This window comes from Boleophthalmus pectinirostris, unplaced genomic scaffold, assembly GCF_026225935.1.
Source record: "Boleophthalmus pectinirostris isolate CB_2022bp ecotype Guang Dong unplaced genomic scaffold, ASM2622593v1 HiC_scaffold_1, whole genome shotgun sequence".
Classification (NCBI taxonomy): Eukaryota; Metazoa; Chordata; class Actinopteri; order Gobiiformes; family Gobiidae; genus Boleophthalmus; species Boleophthalmus pectinirostris.
Window position 1 is genome coordinate 38536128 of NW_026570970.1, and position 26280 is coordinate 38562407.

The 26280-nt window shown below is 40.3% G+C and overlaps 1 protein-coding gene across 1 annotated transcript in view; it reads right to left on the bottom strand.

Annotated features, from left to right (window-relative positions):
• Window positions 1–26280, bottom strand: part of dnah7 (dynein, axonemal, heavy chain 7) — a 187205-nt gene that overhangs the window by 30507 nt on the left and 130418 nt on the right. The window contains 2 exon segments of the mRNA XM_055162193.1: window positions 3373–3510; window positions 5155–5340. Coding sequence (XP_055018168.1) covers window positions 3373–3510; window positions 5155–5340 — 324 coding nt within the window.

The window sequence follows — 26280 nt, forward strand, 5'->3', positions numbered from 1 at the left end:
ATTAATCCGGATGTAAAAGAGAGATTCAACAATGAGCTAAACCAGATCTTAACCAGATCTAAATCAGTTGGAAAGCAGGTCAAAACCAGGACCAGGACTGACACTAAAGCTAAAGACTAGAACAAGGTTCACCCAGATCTAAACCTGGACTAAATCAGGTCTATTATTGAAGAAATGGACTAAAACAACGTTTACCATCTAAAACCAGGACTAACAAGGTCTTTCCAGATCTAAACCAGGACTAAATCAAGACTATTACTGAAGAAATGGACTAAAACAAGGTCAACCGAGAACTAAGCCAGGGAATCTAAATCCAGGATGAATCAAAATCTAAACCAGGACTAAATAAAGCTGATCAAGATCTAAACCAGGATTAAATAAGGACTACCAAAGTTTAAACCAGGACAAGTTCTACTCACATTTAAACCAGGACTAACAAGGTCTTTCCAGATCTAAACCTGGACCAAATCAGGTCTATTACTGAAGAAATGGTTTAAAACAAGATCTACCAAGAACTAAGCCAGGACTGAACTAGATGATCCAGATCTAAACCAGGATTAAACAAGGTCTACTCACATCTAAACTAGGACTAACCAAGGTTTTTCCAGATCTAAACCTGGACTAAATCAGATCTATTACTGAAGCAGTGGACTAAAACAAGGTCTACCCAGATCTAAACCAGGACTAAACGAGATCTATCCAGATCTAAACCAGGACTAAACGAGATCTATCCAGATCTAAACCAGGACTAAACAAGGTCTACCAAGATGAAAACCATGACTAAACAAGTTCTACTCACATCTAAACCAGGACTAACAAGGTCTTTCCAGATCTAAACCTGGACTAAATCAGGACTATTACTGAAGAAATGGACTAAAACAAGGTCTAAGCCACAAAATCTAAATCCAAGAAGAATCAAAAATGTAACCAGGACTAAATAAAGCTGATCAAGATCTAAACCAAGTTTAAACAAGGTCTACACAGATTTAAACCAGGACTAAATGGGATCGACGAAGATCTAAACCAGGACCAAACAAGGTCTACTGAGATCTAAACCCGGACTAAAATGATTACATTATTATTTATTATTATTATTATTACAAAAGTGGTGGACTAAATCAAGATCTCACACACGGCATGTCTGGATTTCAAATTCTGTAAACATTATTCATCAAAAAGAGCGTCTGAACACTAAAGATTAAGACTAGGATTCAATCAGGACTAAAATCCTTGGAACGAACTAAACCAGGACTTACACAGATGCATTTCACGAAACAAGATCAAAACCAGGAGCAGTAAACTGTGATGTTAAGATCTTTTGGTTAATCAATAAATAATAATAATAATATAACTGTAATAGAATCATAATAATCACCCTTTAGAGGCAAAATTAAGTCATTTCAGTCTATAGTTCAGTGATGTAACTGACTTGACTCTCTTAAACTGTAAATTGCTTTAATTCCTGTTTCAAAGTCTGGGCCAAATTTTAAATTGTACACACAGACACAGACAGACAACACCATCTAAATGAAATCTAAATATAAGAGAAAAGAAGCAGGGCAGGGCTGTGTGCTGTGGAGGAGTGCTGAAAATCTGTGTAAAGTGTTTGTGAGCAGGGAGAGCAGCCGCCTCAGCAGGAGCAGACTTAATGAGGCTCCACACACAGAGCCAGAGCTGCACACACTAACCAGCCTCGCCCTTTGTTCTACGTCAAAGAAGTGTGCCTTTATTTATGAATGTGCCTCTAATTACAGCCGAGGTGGTGTAGCGGACAGGAGGGAGATGATGACAGAAGACACCAATGATCTGCACAGGAACAATGGAGCAAAAGACTGTGTTTGAGGCTTTGTGATCCAACTCTGAGCTCAGGAAGAGAACAGTTTCAGCTGAGTTTCTGCAGCAGTGCTTTTAATTTAGGGTTGGACAAAATGATGAAAAAAAAGAATCCTAATTTTTCCCTCACTGATCAATGACAATTTTTGGTGTTATTTTGTGTTATTAAAACAAATAAAATGAACACAATACTTACAAACTGGCCTGATTTAAAGCCAGAGAAGATGTGTCCAAAACATTTACTGGAACCACAGACTGTATCTCTGCACCTCTGCTTCCAAACAAGAAGAGAGCACGGGCGAGATTCAGCTCCAGTTCACTTTCTATTGAAAAATATAGTCCCTTTGTAACTGCTGCAGTCAGGCTCGTCATTCTGACCTTAAAATGTTTGTTTTAACCCACTCTACATGATCATGGGATCTTTATTTCACTATTTGTCAAATCAATATTAAAACTAGTACATAAACTAGATACTCATTGGGTCAGGTATCATTACTATGAGCATGCTGAAATATAAGAAATAACAGTGTAAAACAATCATTATTCTATGGAGATGCAGGAGTCAAGTGTTTTTCGTATTCACCTTATTGGGCCCTGCCCACTTCTTGTGCTGGCACTCTGGGTTAAATGAGGATCCCATTCATGCCAATGGAGAATTTGGGAAAAGTTTAGCATCTTAAATATGACATAAGGTCATTTGTGTAAAATGTTCAGTCTTTCTGTGACCAACAATCAAACTGCACTGATTCTCTGGAGGCTTTAAAACATCTGTATTGTCTTGTATTGAACTGTTGTCAAGATCAGCAGCCCCATAGAAAACAATCCAACCCCAGAGATGACGACATGTGAACAGCAACAAACAGGACTATCACGAACAAGGTGAACAAAACCACTGCAACACATCTGGATGTTGATAAAAAGTAGTAGTAGTAAGAGTACTGCACTCCACACAGACGGACCCACACCGTCTGGGTATCCTCCAGAACCTTGTTGTGGTGCTTAAACCCTCCAGGACCTTGCTGCTGTGAGTGTGGTGCTTAGACCCTCCAGGGCCTTGTTGCTGTGAGTGTGCTGCTTAAACTAGGGTTAGGCGATATGGAGCAAAAAATATATCTCAATATATTTTTGCTATATCTCAATATACAATATACTGTAAATGTCGATATCTGTACAGGAAAAATAACCCCCCAAAACTCCTGCAAAAACAAATCTACCAAATTCCACAAGGTCTTTTTTTATTGAAGTGCAAAGAGGCAGGCAGTTCATGTAGGAACAAAGTGCTTCCCATATTACATTAATAATAATTTAACTGTAAAATAAAAGAAATAATACATATTGCCTTCTTTTCATACCTAAATAAAACAACACAAGTTACACATTATTCATTAAAATCTTCTACATAAATAAACTTTACATCACTAAACTTTATAAACTTTATACTTTATAACTTTATAACCCTCCAGGACCTTGTTGTTGTGAGTGTGGTGCTTAGACCCTCCAGGACCTTGTTGCTGTGAGTGTGGTGCTTGATGCTGTTACCTGTGTGAGGAGGATAGAATCGAAGAGCAGCTTGGTCTCCGCCTGGTCTTTGGTGATGTCTGCGTTCGCGTTCATCCCGAAGATTTCAGGCGACGGGTTCAGAGGGAGAGCCTTTGTGTACTCGATGTAACTGTTGTACTGAAGAGAGAAACAAAAGACAAAAGAATGAGGGATGCACATTTCAACATAACAACAAGTGGCGTAATTACAATCAGTGCAGCAGCAGCCCTGACGTTTATTGTAATGACTATGCAAATGAGCCTCATGAATAAAACATGACTCAGCAGGAAGCGAGCGCCGCGTAAAACACAGATAAACTGTGGGAGATGTCGAGTGAGTTAACAAATAAATCTTTTTTTTTTTGGTGGAGGAACCCTGCTGTGAGCTGCTATCACGTTAACGACTTTTTAAAGGTACAGCGCCTGCGGTAATGAGTTCTAAATAAACAGCATCAGAAGAGTTTGACAAAAGGAGTGGATAGACTGAGGATGAGGAGGAGACAGTGATTAGGAGGAAGAGCAGAGAGGAGAGCCCGTCGGAGCGCACATAACAAGCATGCATCACGCTGACAGCAGGGACAGCAGGCCACTCATACCACGAGCTTTTATTGATGGAAATTGGGACCAAATATGTGAAATGAATGATGGTGAAAAGAGATAGAGTGGACTGGACACGTTTAGATGGATCTGAAGAGGCTCAGGCTGCTCTGTCACAGTTGTAGCTCATTTATCAAAATGACTGTAGGCTGCGGGCTATAAAGGACAATAATGGTATTAGCTAATGACTATTGAACATTGTAGAATTCCTCTAGAACTGGGACAGGCAAACATGGACTCCAGAGTTCTTTGTGCTTTTCTGTGTAGTGTCGCTGCATTGAGTCACTGTGCAGTACTGAGATAATCAGAGCTTCATGTGGTGGGGCTAATCCAATTCATCACTTCATCATGTGTCAATGATTTCTTCAAGTTTGTGATACTTTGCAGTGACTTTACACTGGGTCTGTCTGAGCTAAAAAAGTTTTTAAAAAGTTTGAAATCTCAAGAAAAAATACAAAATGGATTTAAACAGGTTCAGTTCTGTTTAGGAGTTGATAACCACATCTACAGGGGCGGACTGGCAATCTGTGCCTTCTGGAAAAGTCCAAAATGGCCTTCCGGTCTACTGGCCATCAGCCATACTAACAGCAGAGGGCACTAATAGGATAATTTGCCCCTTTGTCAAGCATAAATTACATAAGCCTAAAAGACGACAAACAACACGTGTCAAAGATGTGGAACAGAAAACATAAGGAGAAAGACGGATGGGAAAAAGTTAAAGACAAAATAGCTAAGTCACTTTGAAATGAAGTGGTTTAGGTGTTTTTAATAATAAATAATCAGAAGTAGTTCATCTTTGTGTGTTTTCTTCAATTAATTCATTGATTTACTGAAATGACCCCCCATGGTCAGCCTATTTGTGGGGGAAAAGTCCAGGGCCATCCCTGCCATACAGGGACATGTTTAAGAGGACGAAATCAGCTCACCTGTTGTAGTTCTGAGAAATCGGTTCTTTATGTTCAGACTGTGTTAATATAAAGCTTAAAGCTTAACTTGAGTAACAGAGCTTCAGACAGAGCAGTGTCTACAGTTAGCCTCACGTGCCCCGGAAATGTTGATGACAACAGCTGTTTATCCATAAGCTAAGTGTACACTTTTAATTGAAAATAGTTGTGTATTTATGTTTAAGTGTCTGATAACCGTAAAATAAAAATGTGAAGAAGATGTGTGGTTGTTGTGGACTCACGTCGCCCTCTGCTGGTGCGTAGTACAGGCCGCTGGGGTCAAACTTGTACTGCGGGTCGTGGACTATCTCAGGGGTGTAGAAGATGGACAGGATGGTCCTGAGCGTGCGGCGGTCCCAGTCGTCTGTGACCCTCCCTCCATAGTTACACTCTCCAGTCAAGTATCTCAGAGCGTCAAATGGAACCTCCTACACCCAATCACAGAGGAAAAGGGGACATGAGGCTATAACAGAGAAACACTTCACAGGGCAGTGCACAGGACCAAGGCTCCAAATGAATAATGCACAATACACTTTGGAACTGTCTGAACTCAATTTATAACCGTGGATAACTGAGCAATAGCAATTTCAGATGAGTTGTTTTTTTTGGTTTTTTTTTTTAGTTAAATGGTGATGTATAGTTTATTATTAGGTTTGTATAGTTTATTAATCCATGTTGGGATCTATTTTTATGTTTTTTAGAAAGTAAAATTTTATCAAAAATGGCGATTGATCTATATGAGTATCAAAATGTTCTTATGGCCCAGCTCTATGTATGTTGTTTAAATACAGAGGTAGATACATCGTTTATTCATTTCCCAGAAGAGAAATTCACTATTAGAATAAGAATGATGCCTGCAGGTTTAATGGATTATAATAATAATACTATATTTTATTTATCAGGCACCTTACTAGACACTCAAGGTGGCCTTGCATCAATAAACCAATAGAAAAGAATGAGGATAAAAGGGACACTGAAGCGTCCCTGTGGGTCAGGTGAGTGTTGGGTTTGTGTTGTTGGGAGCAGATGTTGCAGTGTGTTCTCCTCTGGACATGTTGTGGAGCATGTGACCACAGAGATGATCCAGATGGTGAAACATGTCCCTGCAGCCAGAACAGAGCTGCAGGGGAATACACAGGCCATGTCTGTGACTCCTGCACCACTTAAGTATTCAGTCAGAGATTGTGCATTAGCATAAAGCTAAGGAGACACACATGTATTATACTTTACTGCAGTGTGAGTGTGTCAGTGTGTTCATGCCATTCACTTTACACAACACGAGTTAGAATGTTGCAACATCATCAAAAACAGACCTGGAGTTGTAATTTGTTTCATTCACACATGAATGAGTAATTTATTATTAGTCTGTCTAATCTCCATCTCTAAAGCTCCAAATGCTCTGTTCCACCTTGTGATGTCATGAAACAGTAGTTTCCAAGTTAACAGCTTCTTTCACATTTAGGTCAGTAAAGATGGGGCAATTCCGGAGCTAAAATCAATCAAATGATTCTAGTAATGGTGTAAAGAGTTTAAAAAACACACACAAACTCACAATGTGGAATGAAGTGTTTTCTGTTTAAGAGAAAACTCTGCTTAAATCTGCAGGGTTAATGTTAAACATGTGCATTATTTTATATAGTGCTGTCATACGATAAAAAAAAAATTGAGAGATTAATTAATTATGATCTGTAATTAATTAATCTAATTAATCTCTTTTTAATCTCACCTAAAAATAGCTGAGAAAAGCTTCAATCTGAGGTATTTTCATTTAAATTCATTATTACATTATTGTGGCAGATCAAAAGACTGATATAAAACAAAAAAAAGTGACTTTAGTAATTTATTGTTTAACAAACTTTAACAGATGCAGTCACTTACATTCCACAGTATCATCATTATTATTACTATTACTAATCTGCAGTGTTGGGAAGGTGACTTTTCAAATGTAATCCCCTACAGATTACAGATTACATATCCCAAAATGTAGTTTGTAATTTAATCCATTTAATTACTTAAAGTGAGTAACGTAATTTGAATACTTTGGATTACTTGACTTGTCATGCTTTTTAAAACTACATGAATGTAGCAGCCGCATCCTGCAAATGTTGTTCTTGTTTGTTCTCTTCAAATTGGCTGTTGAGCCCAAGTCTCCATGAATAAGAAACTGTTTGCTGTAAAGTAGCAAAGACGAGGAAATCTGAACATAATAACTTTTGTCTACTTAAAGACAATAAAAAGTCCAGTCTTTCCTTAACCATATTAAAAATATTATTGATAGAAAAATGCTTTATATATGAGATCACTGGTTTTAGTCCTGCTTTAGTCCTACTTTAGTCCTACTTTAGTCCTACTTTAGTCCTGGAATGGGTTAGTCCTGGTGTTAGTTCTGGTTTAGTCCTGGTTTAGTCCTGGTTTAGACCTGGTTTAGTCCTGGTTTAGTCCTGGTTTAGACCTGGTTTTAGTTCTGGTTTTAGTTCTGGTTTTAGTTCTGGTTTAGTCCTGGTTTAGTCCTGGTTTAGACCTGGTTTAGTCCTGGTTTAGTCCTGGACTGGGTTAGTCCCGGTTTTAGTCTTGGTGTTAGTTCTGGTTTAGAGGCGCACAGGAGGAAGTGCGGTGTCCGCGCAGTAACTACGGAAGGAAACGTGGTCCGCGCGTTCTCAGGTTAATGACGATGATGAAGGTGTTTGTGTGTATTTGTGTGTGTTTGTGTTTGTGTGTGTTTGTGTGTGTTTGTGTGTGTGTTTGTGTGTGTTTGTGTGTGTTTGTGTTTGTGTGTGTGTGTGTTTGTGTGTGTGTCCCCTCATGTGGCAGGTCACTATAGGACAGTAGTGCAGACATCATGAGTCTATGCAGGTTGTTTTCACCAGTGACATTTAAGTTGTAGGCGATTTAATATTTGTTATTTTCTTTTATATTTCACGTCGGGAGAAGAATTTCCAAGACACAAATGTGTTTTTACCTGTGCACTGCTGCTGCTCTGTTCTACTGGCTCTTCCACCTCGTCCATTGTGCGACTGACGCCGCCAACGTTAACATGACATTTACATCGCTCTTACTGCACGCGTTTTGTGTGGGTTTCCGGCAATGAGTGGAATTACCGAAATTAAAAAAATTATAAATGTGTTTTTTTTTTGTGTGTGTGTTGTTGTCCCAACAACACATAAAAACGGGTTTTATAATAAAGCAACTCGCATACAGAAACAGTAAAGTTAGAGATTAAAAATGAGATTAACGCGATTAAAAAACATAACGAGCTAAATATGACTGTAAATAACTAATCGCAATTAACGCGATAATTTGACACCGCTAATTTTATATTTATTCACCTGTCCCTGAGTCTGGACTCAAACCTCTTTACACTGGTGAGATGAATGAGCTCAATGTTAAACAGATGATTTTTGTTTTTCTTATTGAGACGTTGGTGACTGACTGAACATTAAATTGACAAAGGAGACATGTTCTGTATTCAAGGCTTCAGACAAATTAGCCCTTCTTCATTTAAAGGCTTTCTCTCCATGCAAAAGTATGGGTTAGGGTTATATGACTTGATATTGTGACTTGATTTGCTTCATTCCTAATGGAGGGCAGTGACAGTGACAGTGACTCAGTGGTTAGAGCAGTGATCTCCTAACCACAAGGTTGGAGGATTGATTCTGGTTCGGACCTTGGCACAACCCATCACGCTCCTTGCCTTGTATAAGTGTAGTGTGTGAATAACGAATGAACAATGACTTTGATAAGACTGTAAAGGCTATGGCAAGTGTAAAGCATTGTCATTATTATTCATAGAGTAAATTGTTATAGGAGTGTTAGTATTTGTGTATTTTTGTGTATTGTCTCCCCCCACCAGGTATAAACATAACACCCAGTGGAACAGGGCCTTCTCCACAGCTGCCCCCTCCCTCTGGAACTCTGTGCCTAAACACATCAGAGACCCATCAATCCACATTCCCCATGTTTAAAAAGGTCCTGAAAGCCATCTCTTTAAAACTTTTCTTTCTTTTGTTTGAGATGTGGATGTGTGTCAGACCTGGTACTGCTCTAAGAACATGTGCAGCTGCTGGACAGAGATGCGCAGGTCCGTCTCGTTGAACTCGTAGGGAATGTTCCAACCCAAAGGTCCAAACTTCCTCCTCTCCTGAGTGAGAGCGTGGAAGAAGCACAGGCCGTACAGCAGCTTCTTAAACACCTCCTGGAACCAAACAGGACAGACATCAGGGACAGAAGAGGAGAGACATGGACAGACTGGAGAGGTGAGGACTGAGATTCTAGTACCTCATTCACAAAGACATTAGGACATGCTTTCAGGTCATGTGACTCTGGTGTATCAGTGAAAAAAATCAGATAAAGTGATAAAAATGTATTTCAATAATAAAGCTACATTCACTAAATGTATAAGAGAGGGGCATACTTCCTTCTTACAGTCATTTCACATTTAGCTGAACAACATTTTTTGAACATGTCAAACTTGAGGCGCAGGTCTGAGTAGCAGGTACCGGTTTGCTGGAGCCGTTGAAGAACTCGGGGTCAGAGATGGGGTCCATGAGGAAAGAGCGGGCAATGTTGGAGCGTAGACCTTTAGGGGCCTCGTTGGTCATCTTCACCCCGTTTTGGAGCACTGCCACTGGGAAGGTGGGTGAGGGGTAACTGGTCAGCCACAGCCGGAAGTCTGGGTGTGTCGTCTCAGGGTTTAGCTCCTGGACAAGAGAAACATGGTCTGACTCCTGCCTTTCAATGAGAGTATCTCCTCCTGCTGATATTTAACAAGATCAACAAGTGATACTTTGCAGCTGATGTCATCCACACTGCCTGGAAGTGTGATGTTACTGTAGGCACTGCTGTGTCTGCAGGTCTTTATAGCCACAAGCTGACCAACAGTTTTTCACATAGTCACTCTCACCTTTTTGTTGAAAACCAAACTCCTAAACAGTGTACACTGTGTCACCATGGTAAGTGCTGAACTTTACACCACAGAGTTACATGTAGAAACCCCCCACACGTGATGTCACCGAAAAGTAAAAAAAAAAAAAAAAAAAAAAAAAGTTAAATAAAGCTGTTGTGTTGTGAGTGACATGAGCACATGTGCCTCACATGGTGTAAAGGTACACAGAGAGGCTTTAAAACATGCAGTAACATTTAGTATGGGTACATCTATAGTTTAGTGCTCTAGTATATATAGTATAGTATTAACAGTACTCGTACTATAGTATTGATACATATATTAGCAGTATTAGTACTGGTACATTCTGACCTCACAGATGTGCTCCAGCGTGCTCATCCACGACGTGGCCAGGTGGCAGTTCTGCAGCACCACCCATGTGCCCTCTTTGATGCCAGTGGAGATCATCTGCATGGCGATGGGACCCTGTCCTTGTCCCAGAGACAGAGACGTGAGCTTGTTCTCTGTGAAACCCTACAGGACACACATAAAATTACACTTAATGCAGTTCTCTGCAGCTTTTCCAAACACAATGTGCTAGTAAACTAGTGAAAGTTGAATGTGAGTGGTGCTGGTACCCTCTCGTCTCCAAACTTGAGCAGTGCGGCCATGGGGTCGGATCCAGGGGAGAGGATGAAGATGAGGGGAGCGCAGCAATGACTGTCCCCAAACACCTGAGACAGGTTAAAGGGTGGAGTCTCAATGAAGGGATGTCCCAGAGAGTCAGAGACAAACTCCTGTATCATCGGCACCACCTGCACAGTAAAAACACCATTTCACTTCGAATCATCATCAATATGATTTCCTCTGTAATCCTGCAGCTCCATCTCTTTTACAGTACATTTTGTTTCCATTCACAGGTACACTGTGTAATTATCCAAAGGTACACTTGCCTTGTCTGGCCTCAAACAGCGGATTATTAACATCCTCTGGAACTGGCTCAGTTTGTCCTGCCACTGTCCTGGGAAGGGCATCTGGTGAGGGCTCTGGAGAAACACACAGATACATAGTTCTGTATAAGTATAAGTGTATGTGCACAGTCACTTCACATTCAAAACACTGGTGTTTTGGGAGAAAGTTGAGTACAGATGGAGGATGGTGGAGGATGGTTTTGATACAGGTTTAGTGCCTTGAGTCACTTTTCAATCACATGATTTGGACACATCTCTCACAGCGCTGGAGTCAAACCTCCACAGATGTATGGTAAGCTCATTAACTCCTGTAGATTTTACTGTAATTGTACATTTTCACATGTAGATATCTGTACCTCTTTCTCGCCCTTTCTCCTGTCTCTGTCTCTCCCTCCTCTCTCCCTCTCCTGTGTGCCTCACCCCCTCCTGTTCTCTCCCCCTGCAGTTCTCTCTTGTTTGCTCCTCCAGTCCTGTCAGTCTGATGAACAGCTGTGCGCCTCAGAATTAAATAAAGCCTGATTTTACAAGTGGAGCTGCGCAGGTTTAATTAGAGGGAGGTGTGTGTGATTGGAAGTACACGGCGACGTGGGACAAACTGGTGCGTGGCTGATTGAACATCTGCTGAAGCCAGAGAGAGTGGAGAGATGTGACGAGAGAAAGATGAAATTAGCACTGATTGTGATTGTGTAAAAGGCATCCACAGCATTAGACAGACAGGTTCACTGCTGGTGTCACAATTGTACAGAACTGACAAAGAAATGCGATGAGTCTAAAACAGGAGACGACACAGGGGCTCACTTCTATGGTTTGATCTACACAAACACAGATGTCACATATTCAAGATGACAACACTGGGAATTTAAAGTAGTGACAATTTAAAGGCCGTGTGTGACAAGACGTTCATTTTACAGGAAAACTAAAAACAGTCCAAACTTTGATCACACTCTGCAAACAGAATCCTGACAGACACCAGGCCAGAACTGTTTACTGCTTTTAGTGTTTAGAATAATATAGAGTGCATGCATTGACATTAAAGAACACTTATACTAACTAAATCCTCTTTTAATCCCTTAATGTCGGAATTTATATAGATGTATGTAGAAAAATGTTTTGAGTGAGTTTTGCCTTTAAGTAGATGGTAAATTAAGTTGAGATGATTAATTTGACAATAGCAAAAAAATATATAAAGAAATAGAAATTTGGGTATGTTGCAAATTTGTGACAGCTAGAAACAAGTGCTTGCTAAAGGTTCCTAGGAAGGTACTGCAGATGAACTCCAAACGGTTTGTCGCATATTTGTGACAGTGGGCATTAAGGGGTTAAACATGCTTTTGGTCATCCAAGTATCTCACAAACTTCAACTATTGTCTGCATTTGGAAAACAAACTTTATAAACTTCACCTGTTTCCACTGATGTATTTAGGTGCTGGAGGTGCTGATGTATCCACTGTACACTGTTATAGTGTATACAGACACTGTGTATGACACTGTTATAGTGTATAGAGACACTGTTATAGTGTATAGAGACACTGTTATAGTGTATACAGACACTGTTATAGTGTATACAGACACTGTTATAGTGTATAGAGAGTGTATATTTGTATATAGTGTATACATGGGTCTAGATCAGGCATGTCCAAAATTTTCCATGGAGGCCCGCACATATGGGGCAAAGGGCCACAGACTACAGGGTGATTACTTGACTGTTTTTTTTTTTTTTTTTTACAATTTTATTTATAAATTTCGGTAGCACATTACAGAGTATATATCAAACATCATATTTATGCAATTTTTTTTTCAAAGAAAATAACCCCAAGAAAAAACAAAACAAAACATAGAACAAAACAATAAATAAAATTAAAATAAAATAAAATAGATTAATAATAATAGCAGTAGTAATAGTAATAATAAAAGGTGAAGTTTTAAATTTAAAAAAGTATATGATAATAATAATAACAAATGAAAAAACAGCAGATAATACAAAGACAGATAAATACACAGTGACAGATTAAGAAAAAGACATACACAACCACGCTAAGGTATGATGCCCATTTTATATGTGTCCATGTATTTCAAAAATGGCTGCCATGTTTTTTTCAAATTTTGTGGTCGAACCTGCAAGGGTAAATCTCATCTTCTCAATGTGTAAATAACTCATAAGATCATTTATCCATTGGTCATGTGTGGGAGGGATCGCTTCCTTCCACCTCAACAGAATGAGGCGCCGCGCTATCAAAGAAGCGAAGGCTACAGCTCGAGAACAATGCTCAGTGGTAGATACACCAGGGGGCAGCACACCGAAAAGCGCTGTCAAAGCATTGGAGGGAATTTTTGTTTTATATGCCTCAGACAATATATGGAACATTGAAGTCCAATAGTTGTTAAGGTTAGGACATGACCAAAAAGTGTGTATAAGTGAGCCAGTATCAGACTTGCAGCGATTACACAGTGGGTCTGTGTCTGGGTAAAATTTTGTTAATTTTTCCTTAGAAAGGTGCAACCGATGAAGGACTTTAAATTGAAGAAGTCCATGCCTGGCACAAATGGAAGAAGAGTGCACTCTACAAAGGATAGCTCCCCAAAGGTCGTCAGATATGTTCAACGCTAGATCGTTTTCCCAATGTGATTTTATAATAGCAAGAGACGGAGATTGTAAATTTAACAAAATGTTGTAAATTATTCTAATAGACCCCTTTTTTATGAACATTTATATCCAAAATGTCATCTAACATTGTAGCCTCTGGTAAGTTAGGAAAGGATGGATATCTATTGCTCGCAAAATGACGAATTTGTAGATAACGGAAAAAGTGTGTCCGAGGAATATTAAAAAGTTCAGTCAACTGTGAGAATGATGTAAAAACTCCATCAACAAACATATCTTTAAACATTCGTAACCCCTTAATGTTCCAGATCTTAAAAGCAGAATCAATCATTGATGGTGGAAACATGTGATTTGAGCACAAAGGAGCTTTACATGACATTGTATGTAAACCAAACTTCCTTCTACATTGCACCCAAATCCTAAGAGAGTCGTAGAGCAGAGGGTTACCTTTATACTGACGAATTTCTAAGGGAAGTGCTGCACTCAATAGTGCTGGTAAAGAGGTCTTCCACACGCAGCAGATTCAATATGGACCCATGAAGGAATCTTAGAAGTTGAATCACTAGCCCAATAGAGCATGTTGCGTATGTTTGCTGCCCAATAATAAAATTGAAAATTTGGTAAGGCAAGACCACCTAATGACCTTGGTCTTTGCATAAATTCCTTATGGATCCATGGGGATTTGCCACTCCAGATGAATTCTGAGATAATTTTTTCAAGAGCGACAAAGAATTTTTTGGGAATGTAAAGTGGGATGCATTGAAAAAGATAGAGGTATCTCGGCAGTACATTCATTTTGACAGAATTGACACGACCAATCAACGAGAGTGGCAAATTGTTCCATCTCTGTAACTCTGCTTTTGTATTTTCAAGTAGTGACAAAAAGTTCTCTTCATAAAGTGATTTATATACCTGAGTAACCTTAATACCTAAATAAGATAAGTAATCTGATTTCACTTTAAAGTTAAAATTTGTAAACGAAATATTCTTTGCTTTTAAGCTAATTCTAAGCAATTCACTTTTATGCATATTTAATTTATAACCAGAGATACTGCCAAAATCATCAAAAATGGTATTAGCATGGGGAAAAGAGCCCAAAGGATCAGATACGTACAACAAAAGATCATCCGCGTACAAGGACAGTTTATGTTCCTGGCCTGCTCTATAAACACCCTTGAGCCTATTCTCTGCACGCAATTTAATTGCAAGGGGCTCAATAGACAGAGCAAAAAGAAGAGGGGATAAGGGACAGCCCTGTCTCGTACCGCGGTGGAGTGGGAAAAAGGTGGAATATAGAGAGTTTGTCCTGACACGTGCCATAGGTGAAGAATAGAGTAGTTGTACCCAGGAAATGAATTTAGGTCCAAAGCCAAATTTTTTAAGAACTCCACCCGGTCGAATGCCTTCTCAGCATCAAGAGATAAAGCCACTTCTGGAGTTACTGTTGACGGTGTATGCAATATATTGAAAAACCTGCGCAAATTAAAAAAACTATGTCGACCCTTAACAAATCCAGTTTGATCTGGTGATATCAAGGATGGCAAATGCTTTTCAAGACGGAGAGCTAACAATTTAGATAAGATCTTAAAATCCACATTCAATAACGATATTGGTCGATATGAAGAGCATTCAAGTGGATCTTTATTCGGTTTCAATAATAAAGAAATAGTTGCTTGTCGGAGCGTAGGAGGGAGGGATTTTGAAATCAACGATTCTGTATACATATCCCTTAATAAAGGAGAAAGGCTTTCTTTGAAAGTTTTAAAAAATTCAACTGGGAAGCCATCTGGTCCCGGTGACTTTCCGCTCTGCATTGCACCAATTGCCAGTTTAACCTCCTCCACAGATATTAACTCTTCCATTTGATCTTTGAATGCCGGCTCCAAGGTAGGAATGGGTAAGTTCTCAAAAAAGTCGTCAAATAAATGTGGTGACTTTAAAGATTCAGACTGATAGAGGTCAGAATAAAATAACTGAAAGCTCTCATTTATGATTTTAGGGCTTGTAGAAACCTTCCCATCCCAGGACCTGATCGCAGGTATCAACTGTGCGGATTCTGATCTACGTAGCTGATGCGCTAAAAGTTTAGATGCCTTCTCCCAATGCTCAAACCACAGCCCTCTAGATTTATGGATCATTCGCTCAGCTTGCTTGGTCGAAATCAAATTGAATTCAGTTTGCAAGACCAATCGCTGTCTATACAATTCTGGAGTAGGAGCCACTGAATGTTGATTATCCAGTTGAGATATTAAGCTTGTCAGTTAAGTAATACGGTTTTGTTTCTGCTTTTTGTCATAGGAACAATATGATATAATATGGCCCTGCAAAAATGCCTTTAAACTTTCCCAAATTGTGCTATAGGTTACATCAGGGGTCAAATTTGCTTCTAGGAAGATATCAATTTGTTTAGCAATATGTTGCACAAATAGCTTGTCTGATAACAATAAAGGGTTAAGTCTCCACGAATATACAAAAGGTTCATTTGGAAAGCTTAATTCTAAAATCAGTGGGCTATGATCAGATATAACTATGCTCTCATACCTGCAAGTTTTAACATTGGAAATAATTTTTTTATCCATAAAAAAATAGTCTATGCGCGAATATGTTTGATGTACTGGCGGAAAAAAAAGAGTAGTGCTTAGAAGAAGGATTGAGATACCGCCAGACATCTACTGCCCCATACATATGCAGGTAAGATTGCAATGTTTGTGTTGATTTAGAGGCTGAGAAATGTTTAGTTGAGGAACGGTCCAAGATTGGGTCCATGACTGTATTCATATCGCCACCGAGTATCAAGCGGTGGGTGTTAACTTGAGGTAGAGAGTGAAGGAAATTGTTAAAAAAAAAAAGGTCATCCCAATTAGGAGCATATACATTTGCCAGAAGAAGAGGAATGTTGAACAATGTGCCAGTTACAATTATATAACGACCATTGGGGTCAGCTATTGTATCAGAAGGCATAAAAGGAGTATTTTTATTTATAAGAATAGCCGTGCCTCTCGCCTTTGCATTAAATTTTGAATGAAAAACTTGCCCTACCCAACTTCTTTTTAATTTTATTTGCTGCAAGTTTTTTGAGGTGTGTTTTCTTGCAAAAATGCTATATTCACTTTAAGGTGGAGAAGATGTGTAAGTACCTTATTGCATTTAATTGGGTGATTCAATCCCTTCACATTCCAACTTATGAAATTAACATGGCAGCCATTACCCACAATGGGAGACGCATTATCAGAAGGGGTCACCATGGTAGTGTCCGAAGTTGGAAACATTCAAAAGTTCTGTCACTGGAGGTACAAAAAGAGAATTAACTGCTGTCTGTAACATTGCAAAACAAAAAGCAAAAAAAAAAGATAACAAATAAACATACAACCCCCCATCCCCCTCCCCAAATTCCCCAGTGTTGTCCCCAATCGACGAACACAAAATTCCCGAAGCTTTCTCACTTCCATCGAGATTCCAAATTCACCTTATTATAACCACAGTCCCATTGTCAAGAAGGGAAAAAGAATAATCTGCAAATTTCTTTTTTTTTCTTAACAATTAGTAAATTAACCGGGCAGGGTAGAGAAGACCATAACGTACTCCCTCTCTCCCCCGAAGCAACCCTTTTACTTCGTTAAAAGCTGCAAGGCGTCGGTTTAGTTCAGCGCTAAAGTCCGGAAAAATTAGGATCTGTTTTCCGCAGAATTCCAGCCGACCTTTATCTCTGGTGAGGCGTTGGATCCGCTCCTTCTCCTGATAATAATGGACATGAACGATGAATGGCCGTGGTCTTCCTCCTCCCGGGGGTAATTGAGCTGACGCCCGGTGAGCGCTGTCCAGGACCGGGGGCTTCTCCAAACCGCTTGGACCTCCCAACACTTCATGCAACAACTCGGAAACGAACCTGGTCGGGTTCCCCTGTTCCAGGCCCTCAGGTACGCCCAAGATGCAGAGGTTGCATCTTCTTCCCCTATTCTCCAGGTCGTCCAACTTTAGCACTAGTTTTTCGTACTTGTTGCTTAACTCGTCGTACCTCGTTTCCATGGCTACCATACGAACGTCCAGATTGGACAGGTCTTTCCCGTATTTGCTTAGCTTGTCACTGCATTCCTCCAGAACCTTATTAATGGGTGCAACCGCACGGTTAATTTCCTCCCGCAACCCGGCATTTTCTTCTTTAATCACTTCTTTAACAATGTCACGAAAAGCCTGAAGTGTGCTAGCATCAATAGCAACCGTGCTTGTAGCGGTGTCTTCGGGGATAGCAGCTTGTGAAGTTGCCTTGCTAGTGTCCGAGATGCTAACCTGAGCTTTTGCGGATTTCGGAGGCATTTTACAGAGAAAAAAATAATAATTTAAACAAGCAGTCAAAACACAAGGTTCCTCCTCCAGACGCCAGGGACGTACTGCATTGAATGTATTGTGCAGATTATTAAGTATTTTGACAAGAATATTGGGACCTCGTGGTACGCACGTCTATTCCATCACGCGCCCCTAGTGGTCTCTCACTTGACTGTTTTAAAATGTTGTACAGAACAAAGGTTTGACTGAGCTGCCACACCTTTAATAAGTCTCGAAACAGTCTGTAAGGCTACGTTCAGACTGCAGCCTGAAGTGACCCAAGTCCGATTTTTTGGCTTCTATGTGACCTGTATCCAATCTTTTAATGACAGTCTGAACGACACCCAGGCCACTTGGATATATGGTCCTGAATCCGATACATATCTGATCTGTTGACATGCGACTTCAGTCTGAACGGCCAAAGCGCATCCATCCGACCTACACGTCATTAACAAGCGACAAACGTCACTATTTTGCGCTGAAGCAGGCGGAAACCGGAACTGTAAAATCTCCAGGTGCTCAATGCTCGTGACCATATTTGGACAACTTCCGTAAACACAGAGCACGCTCGCTGCGGTTGACGCATGGGGTTGACGTCATCGTGTCCTCCAGTACGCATGCGGGACACTTTCGGGCCGTTTACCGTTCACACTGAAGTCACAGACAAGTCGCATTTAATTGGAAATGTGAACGACCTTGCAAAAACATCGCATTTCACAAAAAAATCGGAACTGAGCATTAAGCCCTGCAGTCTGAACTAAGTCTCTGTGTCTCTGTGTTTTTCTATCCTCAGAGACTTAATCTCTGAGGGCCACATTTGGCCTCCGGGCCATAATTTAGACACCACTGCAATAGCGTATATATATATATATAATGTATATGTGTATGTGTATGTGAGTATGTCTGTATATGGTGTATATAGTGGTTACACTAGATACACACATACACTATATACACAATTAGTGTACACATGTGTCATATATGTATATATCATGTATATAGTGCATATAATGTATATGTGCATGTGGCTGTAGGGGACAGTTGGACTCACAGAGCTGTCGTACACACTCTTCCACTCGTTGCGGAGACTCATCAGGTCTTGCCTCAGGCCCGTGAAGTTCTCCATGTCGGAGAGTCTGCAGAACTCGTCCCAAGACGTCTTTGGGAGCCAGGTGCAGGGGTTATAGTGCTGGTTATCCAAGCCCACACCTCCAGTGAGAAGGAAACGCCACTCAGACTCATCCACCTACAGCACACAACAGGTACTACTAATACTACTACTACTACTATTACTACTACTACTTCTTCTAGTAGCACTACTCCTCATGGGTCCTGGTAACAGTTGGTAAAGTCTTGTGTTTAGAGGCAGACTCGAGTCATGTCTGCAGATGGAGTGAGTTAGTAACTCAGCAGCAGCTGTTTCCACAGATGTTCCTGACAAACACTCTTGTACTACTGTGTCTGTGCAACACAAATGGGACACAAAGATCTCCTATTATAATATTACATGAAGTCTGTTCCACTGCTTTAGGGCCCGTCTAACCACCCCCTCCGAGACCAAGAGCTCGTCTAACCACCCCCTCCGAGACCAAGAGCCAGGTTCACATGTTCTGATTAGGACTAAACTGACACAACTGTCACCAATAAAAGACACTCCTGAAATATCTCAACACTTTGTAGTGACATCAGGCTGGACAGGGAATATCAAGGAATCAGTTTGTTGTGAAGTTGTGTTGTGTTGTGAGTTTGCTTGGAGTGGTACTAGTTTGTTGTGAGGTTGTGTTTGTATAGAGGTGTATCAGTTTGTTGTGAGGTTGTGTTGTGAGATTGGGTGCTTAGAGTGGTACCAGTTTGTTGTGAGGTTGTGTTGTGTTGTGAGATTGGGTGCTTAGAATGGTACCAGTTTGTTGTGAGGTTGTGTTGTGTTGTGAGATTGGGTGCTTAGAGTGGTACCAGTTTGTTGTGCATGAGGAGGTTGATGGTGAGGCAGAAGGAGAAGAGGAGCTTGTCCTTTTCGAACAGAGAGCGGCACACGTTCATGTACAGGGAGTAGGTGAAGTGCTCCTTCAAGATCTGCAGCCTGAAATATGAAAAAAAACAACAACAAAAAACAAAGAAAAATAACAAATTATGCAAATCTGTGCTGAAATCGCACTACACTAACTAAACACGAATAGGACAAAACAGGTGGTCTGCGAAGAGCTGCTGTTAAAATGTGATCAGAATTGTTTGTAAAAAAAGCAGGAGCGAATACCAGGAAAAAATCTAAATACAAAAAAATACAAAATAACCAAATGAACTGAACCAAGATTAAACCAGAACCAAAGCAGGAGGAAACTGCCTCCACACAATGTTCATTATTTCTGTGTGTGTGTGTGTGTGTGTGTGTGTGTCTGTGTGTATGTATGTGTATGTGTGTGTGTGTGTGTGTGTGTGTGTGTGTGTGTGTATGTATGTGTGTGTATGTATGTGTATGTGTGTGTGTGTGCGTGTGTGTGCATGCACGAGTGAGTGTGTGTGTGTGTATGTATGTGTGTGTGTGTATGTATGTGTGTGTATGTATGTATGTGTGTGTGCATGTGCGAGTGAGTGTGTGTGTATGTATGTATGTGTGTGTGTGTGTGTGTGCGCATGCGTGAGTGTGAGTGTGAGTGTGTGTGTTGTGCCCTCTGACCCTGAGCGTGGCCTTGAGTTTGATCTGACTTGTAGCGCCTGATCTCTCCAGCAGGAAGCGCTGGTCCAGGGTCATGTTGGAGATGTGCAGGAGGCGGCTCAGAGGAAGAGTCAGGACGCCCAGAGGAGTCTTCTTCTCTGGCTCCTTCACCTGCAAATATACACAAGTATATACAAAAATATACACAACTATACACAACTACGACTACTATTACTTATATACTATTACTACTACCACAATTACTACATAGCTCCTTAACCTGCAAATACACACATTAATTACTACTAGTAATAATAATGTGTTTGTTTCTGTGTATTCTTCATTCACTCTCCACTAGTACTATTGTAGAAACAGCTGTCCTGGGGCAGACTGACACAACGAAGGCTGCAAGTCTGGACCATTAGCCCCTCCCACCACCATCGGCACTCCACCCAATTTGACTGCTATGAAAGTGGCAAGTAAGTGCCTTGCCTAAAGACACAATGACAGTTTTAGCCACTGCTGCCCCACTGTGACACCTGGAACCCCCAGAGATCTCCCATCAAAGTCCAGACCAGCCCCAGCTCTACTTCATAAAACAGATCAGACCAGAGCTTTGGTGAGGAGGTTTGACCACACTACTACAACTACAACAAGTAATACCACTACAAATAGTTGCCCTGTGCAGTACTACTACTAGTTGTAGTAGTACTACATGGCTCAGTGGCAAGACACCTCTCTTAGTAAAAGTGCCTGGTAAAAGTGTAGAGTGTGAGTGTTGGTGGTGGGAGGGGCCAATGGTCCAGATTGGCAGCCTCACTACTGTCACTCTGCCCCAGGGCAGCTGTGGTTGATGATGTTTTCTGGCTAAATTCCAAAGCTCAGTGTGAGTAGTGAGGTTCTCACCTGCACTTGGAGCTGTTGTGTTTTGATGTTGTGCACAAAGAACGTGAAGCCCTCCTCCCACACGGGGTCTTTGGACGCGTACACCACCTGCAGGCAGACACACAAACCACAAGAGCTTTGAAACAACACAAGAAACAGGACTGAAATGTTCTAAAGACCATGTTTACCTTGCTCTTCTGCACGTCTTTATCCACAGACAGCTCCACAAACGAGTTGGGGTTCACTGTTCTCTTTGTCAACTGCACAAGCACCAACACAGTGGTTTCAATATGAACTGAACCTCTACTACTACTACTACTACTGCTGCTGCTTCTACTTCTGTTACTATTACTTCCACTACTGCTAATGAAAAACATCTTTTTTTTTTTTTTTTTTTTTTTTTTACTTTTTTATCATTATTTTTTAATTAATCTTGGCAATATAAAAAAGTTACAAAAAGGCAAAAAGGCCATGCAAATCTGATCCAGGAGCAGAAAGTGAGTATGCAAAAGAGTAGTGACATCACAACAGCAACATCCAATCACAGAGCAGGATTCCCACGCAAAGATCCAGTATGTCAGGTGTGATTGGTCAGTGCAGCGAAAGCAGCACAGCAGCAGAGGGAGGGGATTGTGACACGTCTGTAATCGACTAAAGACATGTGCTGTCAGTCGATTGGTCAACTAAAAAGGGGGGCGTGGCAAAAACTCTTAAAACTATTCTGCATCTTTGAGTATCTGACCCAAAACTGTGCTCACAAGACTACACCTGCAGGGGGAGCTCATGCAAAGACTGCTATTTATGCAAGGAAATAAAATACTAGGGAATATTGTATTTGTAAAGTAATCATGAGTTTAATCTGACTCTTTGCAATGAAATAACAAAAAATACCAAATCTTCAGCTCCCTCACTCACGTTTCCTTTCTGCTGTTGTCCCGTAGACATCCTGATCATCTCAACAACATAATTAGTCGTCTAATATAGATTTTGGGATGCAAATATTTTATGCAAATGAGATGCAAAGTGATTCTGGATTTTGTCGTGATCTGATTGGTGCAGATAAAGAAGCAGAGGCGGTGTGCAAATCTGAGGTGCAGGTTCCAAAGCAAAACAAAACAGAGCAGGTGATGAGAAGAGGGAGAGTGTGAGGGACAACAGGAACAGCAGGGGGCAGTAATGGACCGCACATACTGCAGGCAGTTTCACCCTCAGTCCCGTAAACCTGCTTATAGTCATGATTTTTCAGAAATATAAAATAAAAATACCAAATTAGAGCGATTTGAAAAAGGGCTTATATTACTTCTACTACATCACACACTGCTCCTACTGAGCAAAGATAACTCCAGGTCACAGAGCTGAGCAGGTTTGTGTCTGTGCTGTGAGGAAACTCACTTTGATCTGGCACATTCCTCCACAGATTCTTTCAGAGTCAAACCCCTCCCCAGTGTCTGCACACAAACTGTCTATGTGAACAGGCTCAGGAAGTCTGATCAATATCCCATTTCCAGAGTTGTCCGATTACTGAACATCTCATCTCATGTGCGTAATCTGATTTCTTGGAGTGTTCACACATGTGCAGGTTTTAACAAAGATAAGACATGTTACAAAGTGTTGTTTTTTTCTTCCTGTGATAAGATTTCTCTTGTTGTTTCAGACGTTTATTTTGCTCTTCAGTAGATTTCCACACTCACAATCTGCATAATAGTCCAGTTCTTATATTCACATTTTAACCTTAGTGGGAATTTTTGGGGGATTTGCTAAACTATATATTTTTGTAAAGGTTATAGTATATGGAGTCAGAAAATCAATTTGCCCAGATGTCTATATGGTGGCCATATTAAAGTAAAAAAAATGGCCGCCATAAATTTTAAAAATTATAGTATCTCGACTTCTGAATAAACTGAAATGTTGGTTTTTACTGCTAAACCCACAATATAAGGGTGCTAGTTACACAACATTACCATATTAATACTTCAGTACATGAGTAGATAATATAATAACCCAGTGTGGTGGTTTTCTTGCAATATGTTTGTAATGAAAAGTTCACGTTTCATGCTCCAGCTGTTCTTCAAAAAAATACAGATTTTTTTTTATACCACTCACTAAAACATTTACTATCTCAGTATGTGAATGATTACAAAGACACTTGTTGCAGGCTTTCTAATATGGGCTGAAAATTCAGAATATTCAGAGGCTGAGATATGTCAAAAAGAGTTTTTTGATGGCCATTTAAAAAAAAAAAATTCATATAGACATTAAGCAAATGCAAACACTGATTTTCTGACTTCATACACAATAACCTTTCCAAAAATATATAGTTTAGCAAATCCCCCCAAAATTCCCACAAAAGTATATAGTGAACTGGACTAAAGGGGCCATGTCATGTTACAGGGTCTTGCATCTGATTTACACAGATTTTGTTTAAATTATTATACATAATTTCATAATCTCATCCTTGTGGACCAGTGTCGTGTCTCGTGTTGTTCAAATAGTGTCTCGCCTCGCCTCTAGTTTGCACTTAGTTTAAAAGGTCCAACATTACACCAACTGGACTCTTGGATCTTAAAGCCATGTTGTTATCGCTTCAAAACACATAGTTTTTTTGTTTCATTCACACATGCTTCACTAACATTATTAGTCTGTCTACAAACCACCTTGTGATGTCATGAGGCTGTAGTGTCATGAAGCTCACAGCCCCTTTTACCTGTAGTAGAGACTGGCACTTTCAGGACTGAAATCATCCAAAAGATTCTAGTGAAGGCGTATGGATTTGAAAACACACTGGAGCACTTTCTGTAATTACCACATGACATCACAAGGTGGAACAAAGTATTTTCAGTTTCAGTTTGAGAGAAGAACTCAGCCTAAATGTGCAGGGTTTGTGTTAAACATGTCAAACATGTGTGAATGAAAGAAAACACAACTCCAGGTCTGTGTGTGATGAGGAAACGACATTAGAACAGAGATCAGAAAAGAGAGTCATATGGAGCCTTGAAATAATCTCAAATGTCCAGAAATCAAATCATAATCAGATTTGGGTGTGTGCGCATTATTTTTTGTCACACCGGTTTGTCCTGATGCGTTTCACTGGAGCGGCTCTGGGTGTGTTTAACACTTTAAACCATGTGACACTGTTTTCCTTTGTATTGTAACTTCGCACCACTGAAGCGATAACAAATATTCTCTCTCAAATATTTATAACCAGAGGTGAGCGGAGCAGTACTCAAGTTAACTCTAAGTTGATTTAAAGTATTAGTACTCAAGTAGAAGTACACAGAAGTGGTAAAAGTATTTAGAAATATTACTACTCAAGAGTAATTGCCAGGATGTAACATGATTTATAATTTAAAGTTAATGTCATTTGAAGAATAAAACATTAAATATTGCACAAAATCTGGTGTTTTCAAAGCACAGACACAAAAATGAGACAAACTAAATCAGATCTGAAAGAGCACTGCAAGAAGAGTACTGTGTATGCTGCTAGAAAAGTACTTCAAAAAGCTACTCAAGTAAATGTACATTCCACCTGTGTTTATAACCATGTACATGACTAAGCTAAGGCTAGGGCTTCTCATCCTTGTTGTGTGTAAAGATGAGACCAAGCCGTGTGCTCAGAGTGAAGAGGAGTGAACATGAGGGGTGACAGGTCTTACCCGAGCCTCTTTGACGTGCTTGCCGTGTTTCTGATGCTGGCTGAACTCACTGTGGTCTTTCTGCACACACATACAGGTTCATATTAAAAATCAAACATGTCAAACGGAATAAAAAGCTTAAAAAGCATTTGTCACACACACAGTGCAGTGCCTACAGTAAGCATCACATCCCCATGGAAGGCTGAGGACATCAGCTGCAAAGTATCAATAAATGGAAGAAGTAACATCATAAAGTGGGACCATTACTCAATTTAAAAAGCACAATGTTTTTCTGCAACAGCATAAAGTCACAGGTGGTGTTCAGTGAGTTCTACAGGCTTCTGCTCGTCCAGGGAAATGCTCAAATCCAACTGTCCAACAAGCCCAGCCTGTGAAACAAGAGCACTAAGAGAGGAACGTCACACACAGCTTGGAAATAGAAACCCTGGGATCATGTAGAGCCTGACAGCAGCAGTTACAGAGAAAAGGGGCAATGGTTTTTCAATAGAACGTGAACTGGAGCCAGAATCGATGGAGCTGAATCACACCCAGGCTCACTTCCTGTTTGGAATGTGGCGGGTTGGCTACGTCCACTTCTGCACTCTGAGAACACCACGGCTCATCTGCCTCACAGATCATCACTCACTCCACACACTGTGACGGTGTCCTAAAACCAGTGTTGTGAACGTTCCTTTTAAAATGTAATCCCCTACAGATTACAGATTACATACCCCAAAATGTAGTTTGTAACTTAATCCATTAAATTACTTAACGTGAGTAACATAATCTGAATACTTTGGATTACTTGATTTGCTGTAGAGAAGCAAAAACGAGGATATCGTAACATAAGAAATTTTGTCTGATAAAAGAAAATAAAAAGCCCAAACTTTACTGAACCAAATTAAAAATATTATTGATAGAAGACGAGGAGACATGGTCCACACGCCATGATTTAGTCCTGTTAAATCCTGTTTGAGACATAGTTTAGTCCTGGTTTTAGTCCTTGTTTAGACCTGGTTTAGTCCTGGTTTAGTCCTGGTTTAGATCTGGTTTGGACCTAGTTTACCTAGTTTTGGACCTGGTTTAATCCTGGTTTGTCTTGGTTTAGTCTTGGTTTAGACATTGTTTAGACCTGATTTAGACCTGGTTTAGACCTGGTTTGGACCTGGTTTTAGACCTGGTCTGGACCTGGTTTTAGACCTGGTTTTAGACCTGGTTTTAGACCTGGTTTTAGACCTGGGTTTAGACCTGGGTTTAGATCTGGTTCGGACCTGGTTTTAGTCCTGGTTTAATCCTAGTTTAGACCTGGTTTAGACCTGGTTTAGACCTGGTTTGGACCTGGTTTGGACCTGGTTTGGACCTGGTTTTAGACCTGATTTTGTGTCCGGCAATGAGTGGAATTACCAAAAAAAAAAAAAAAAAT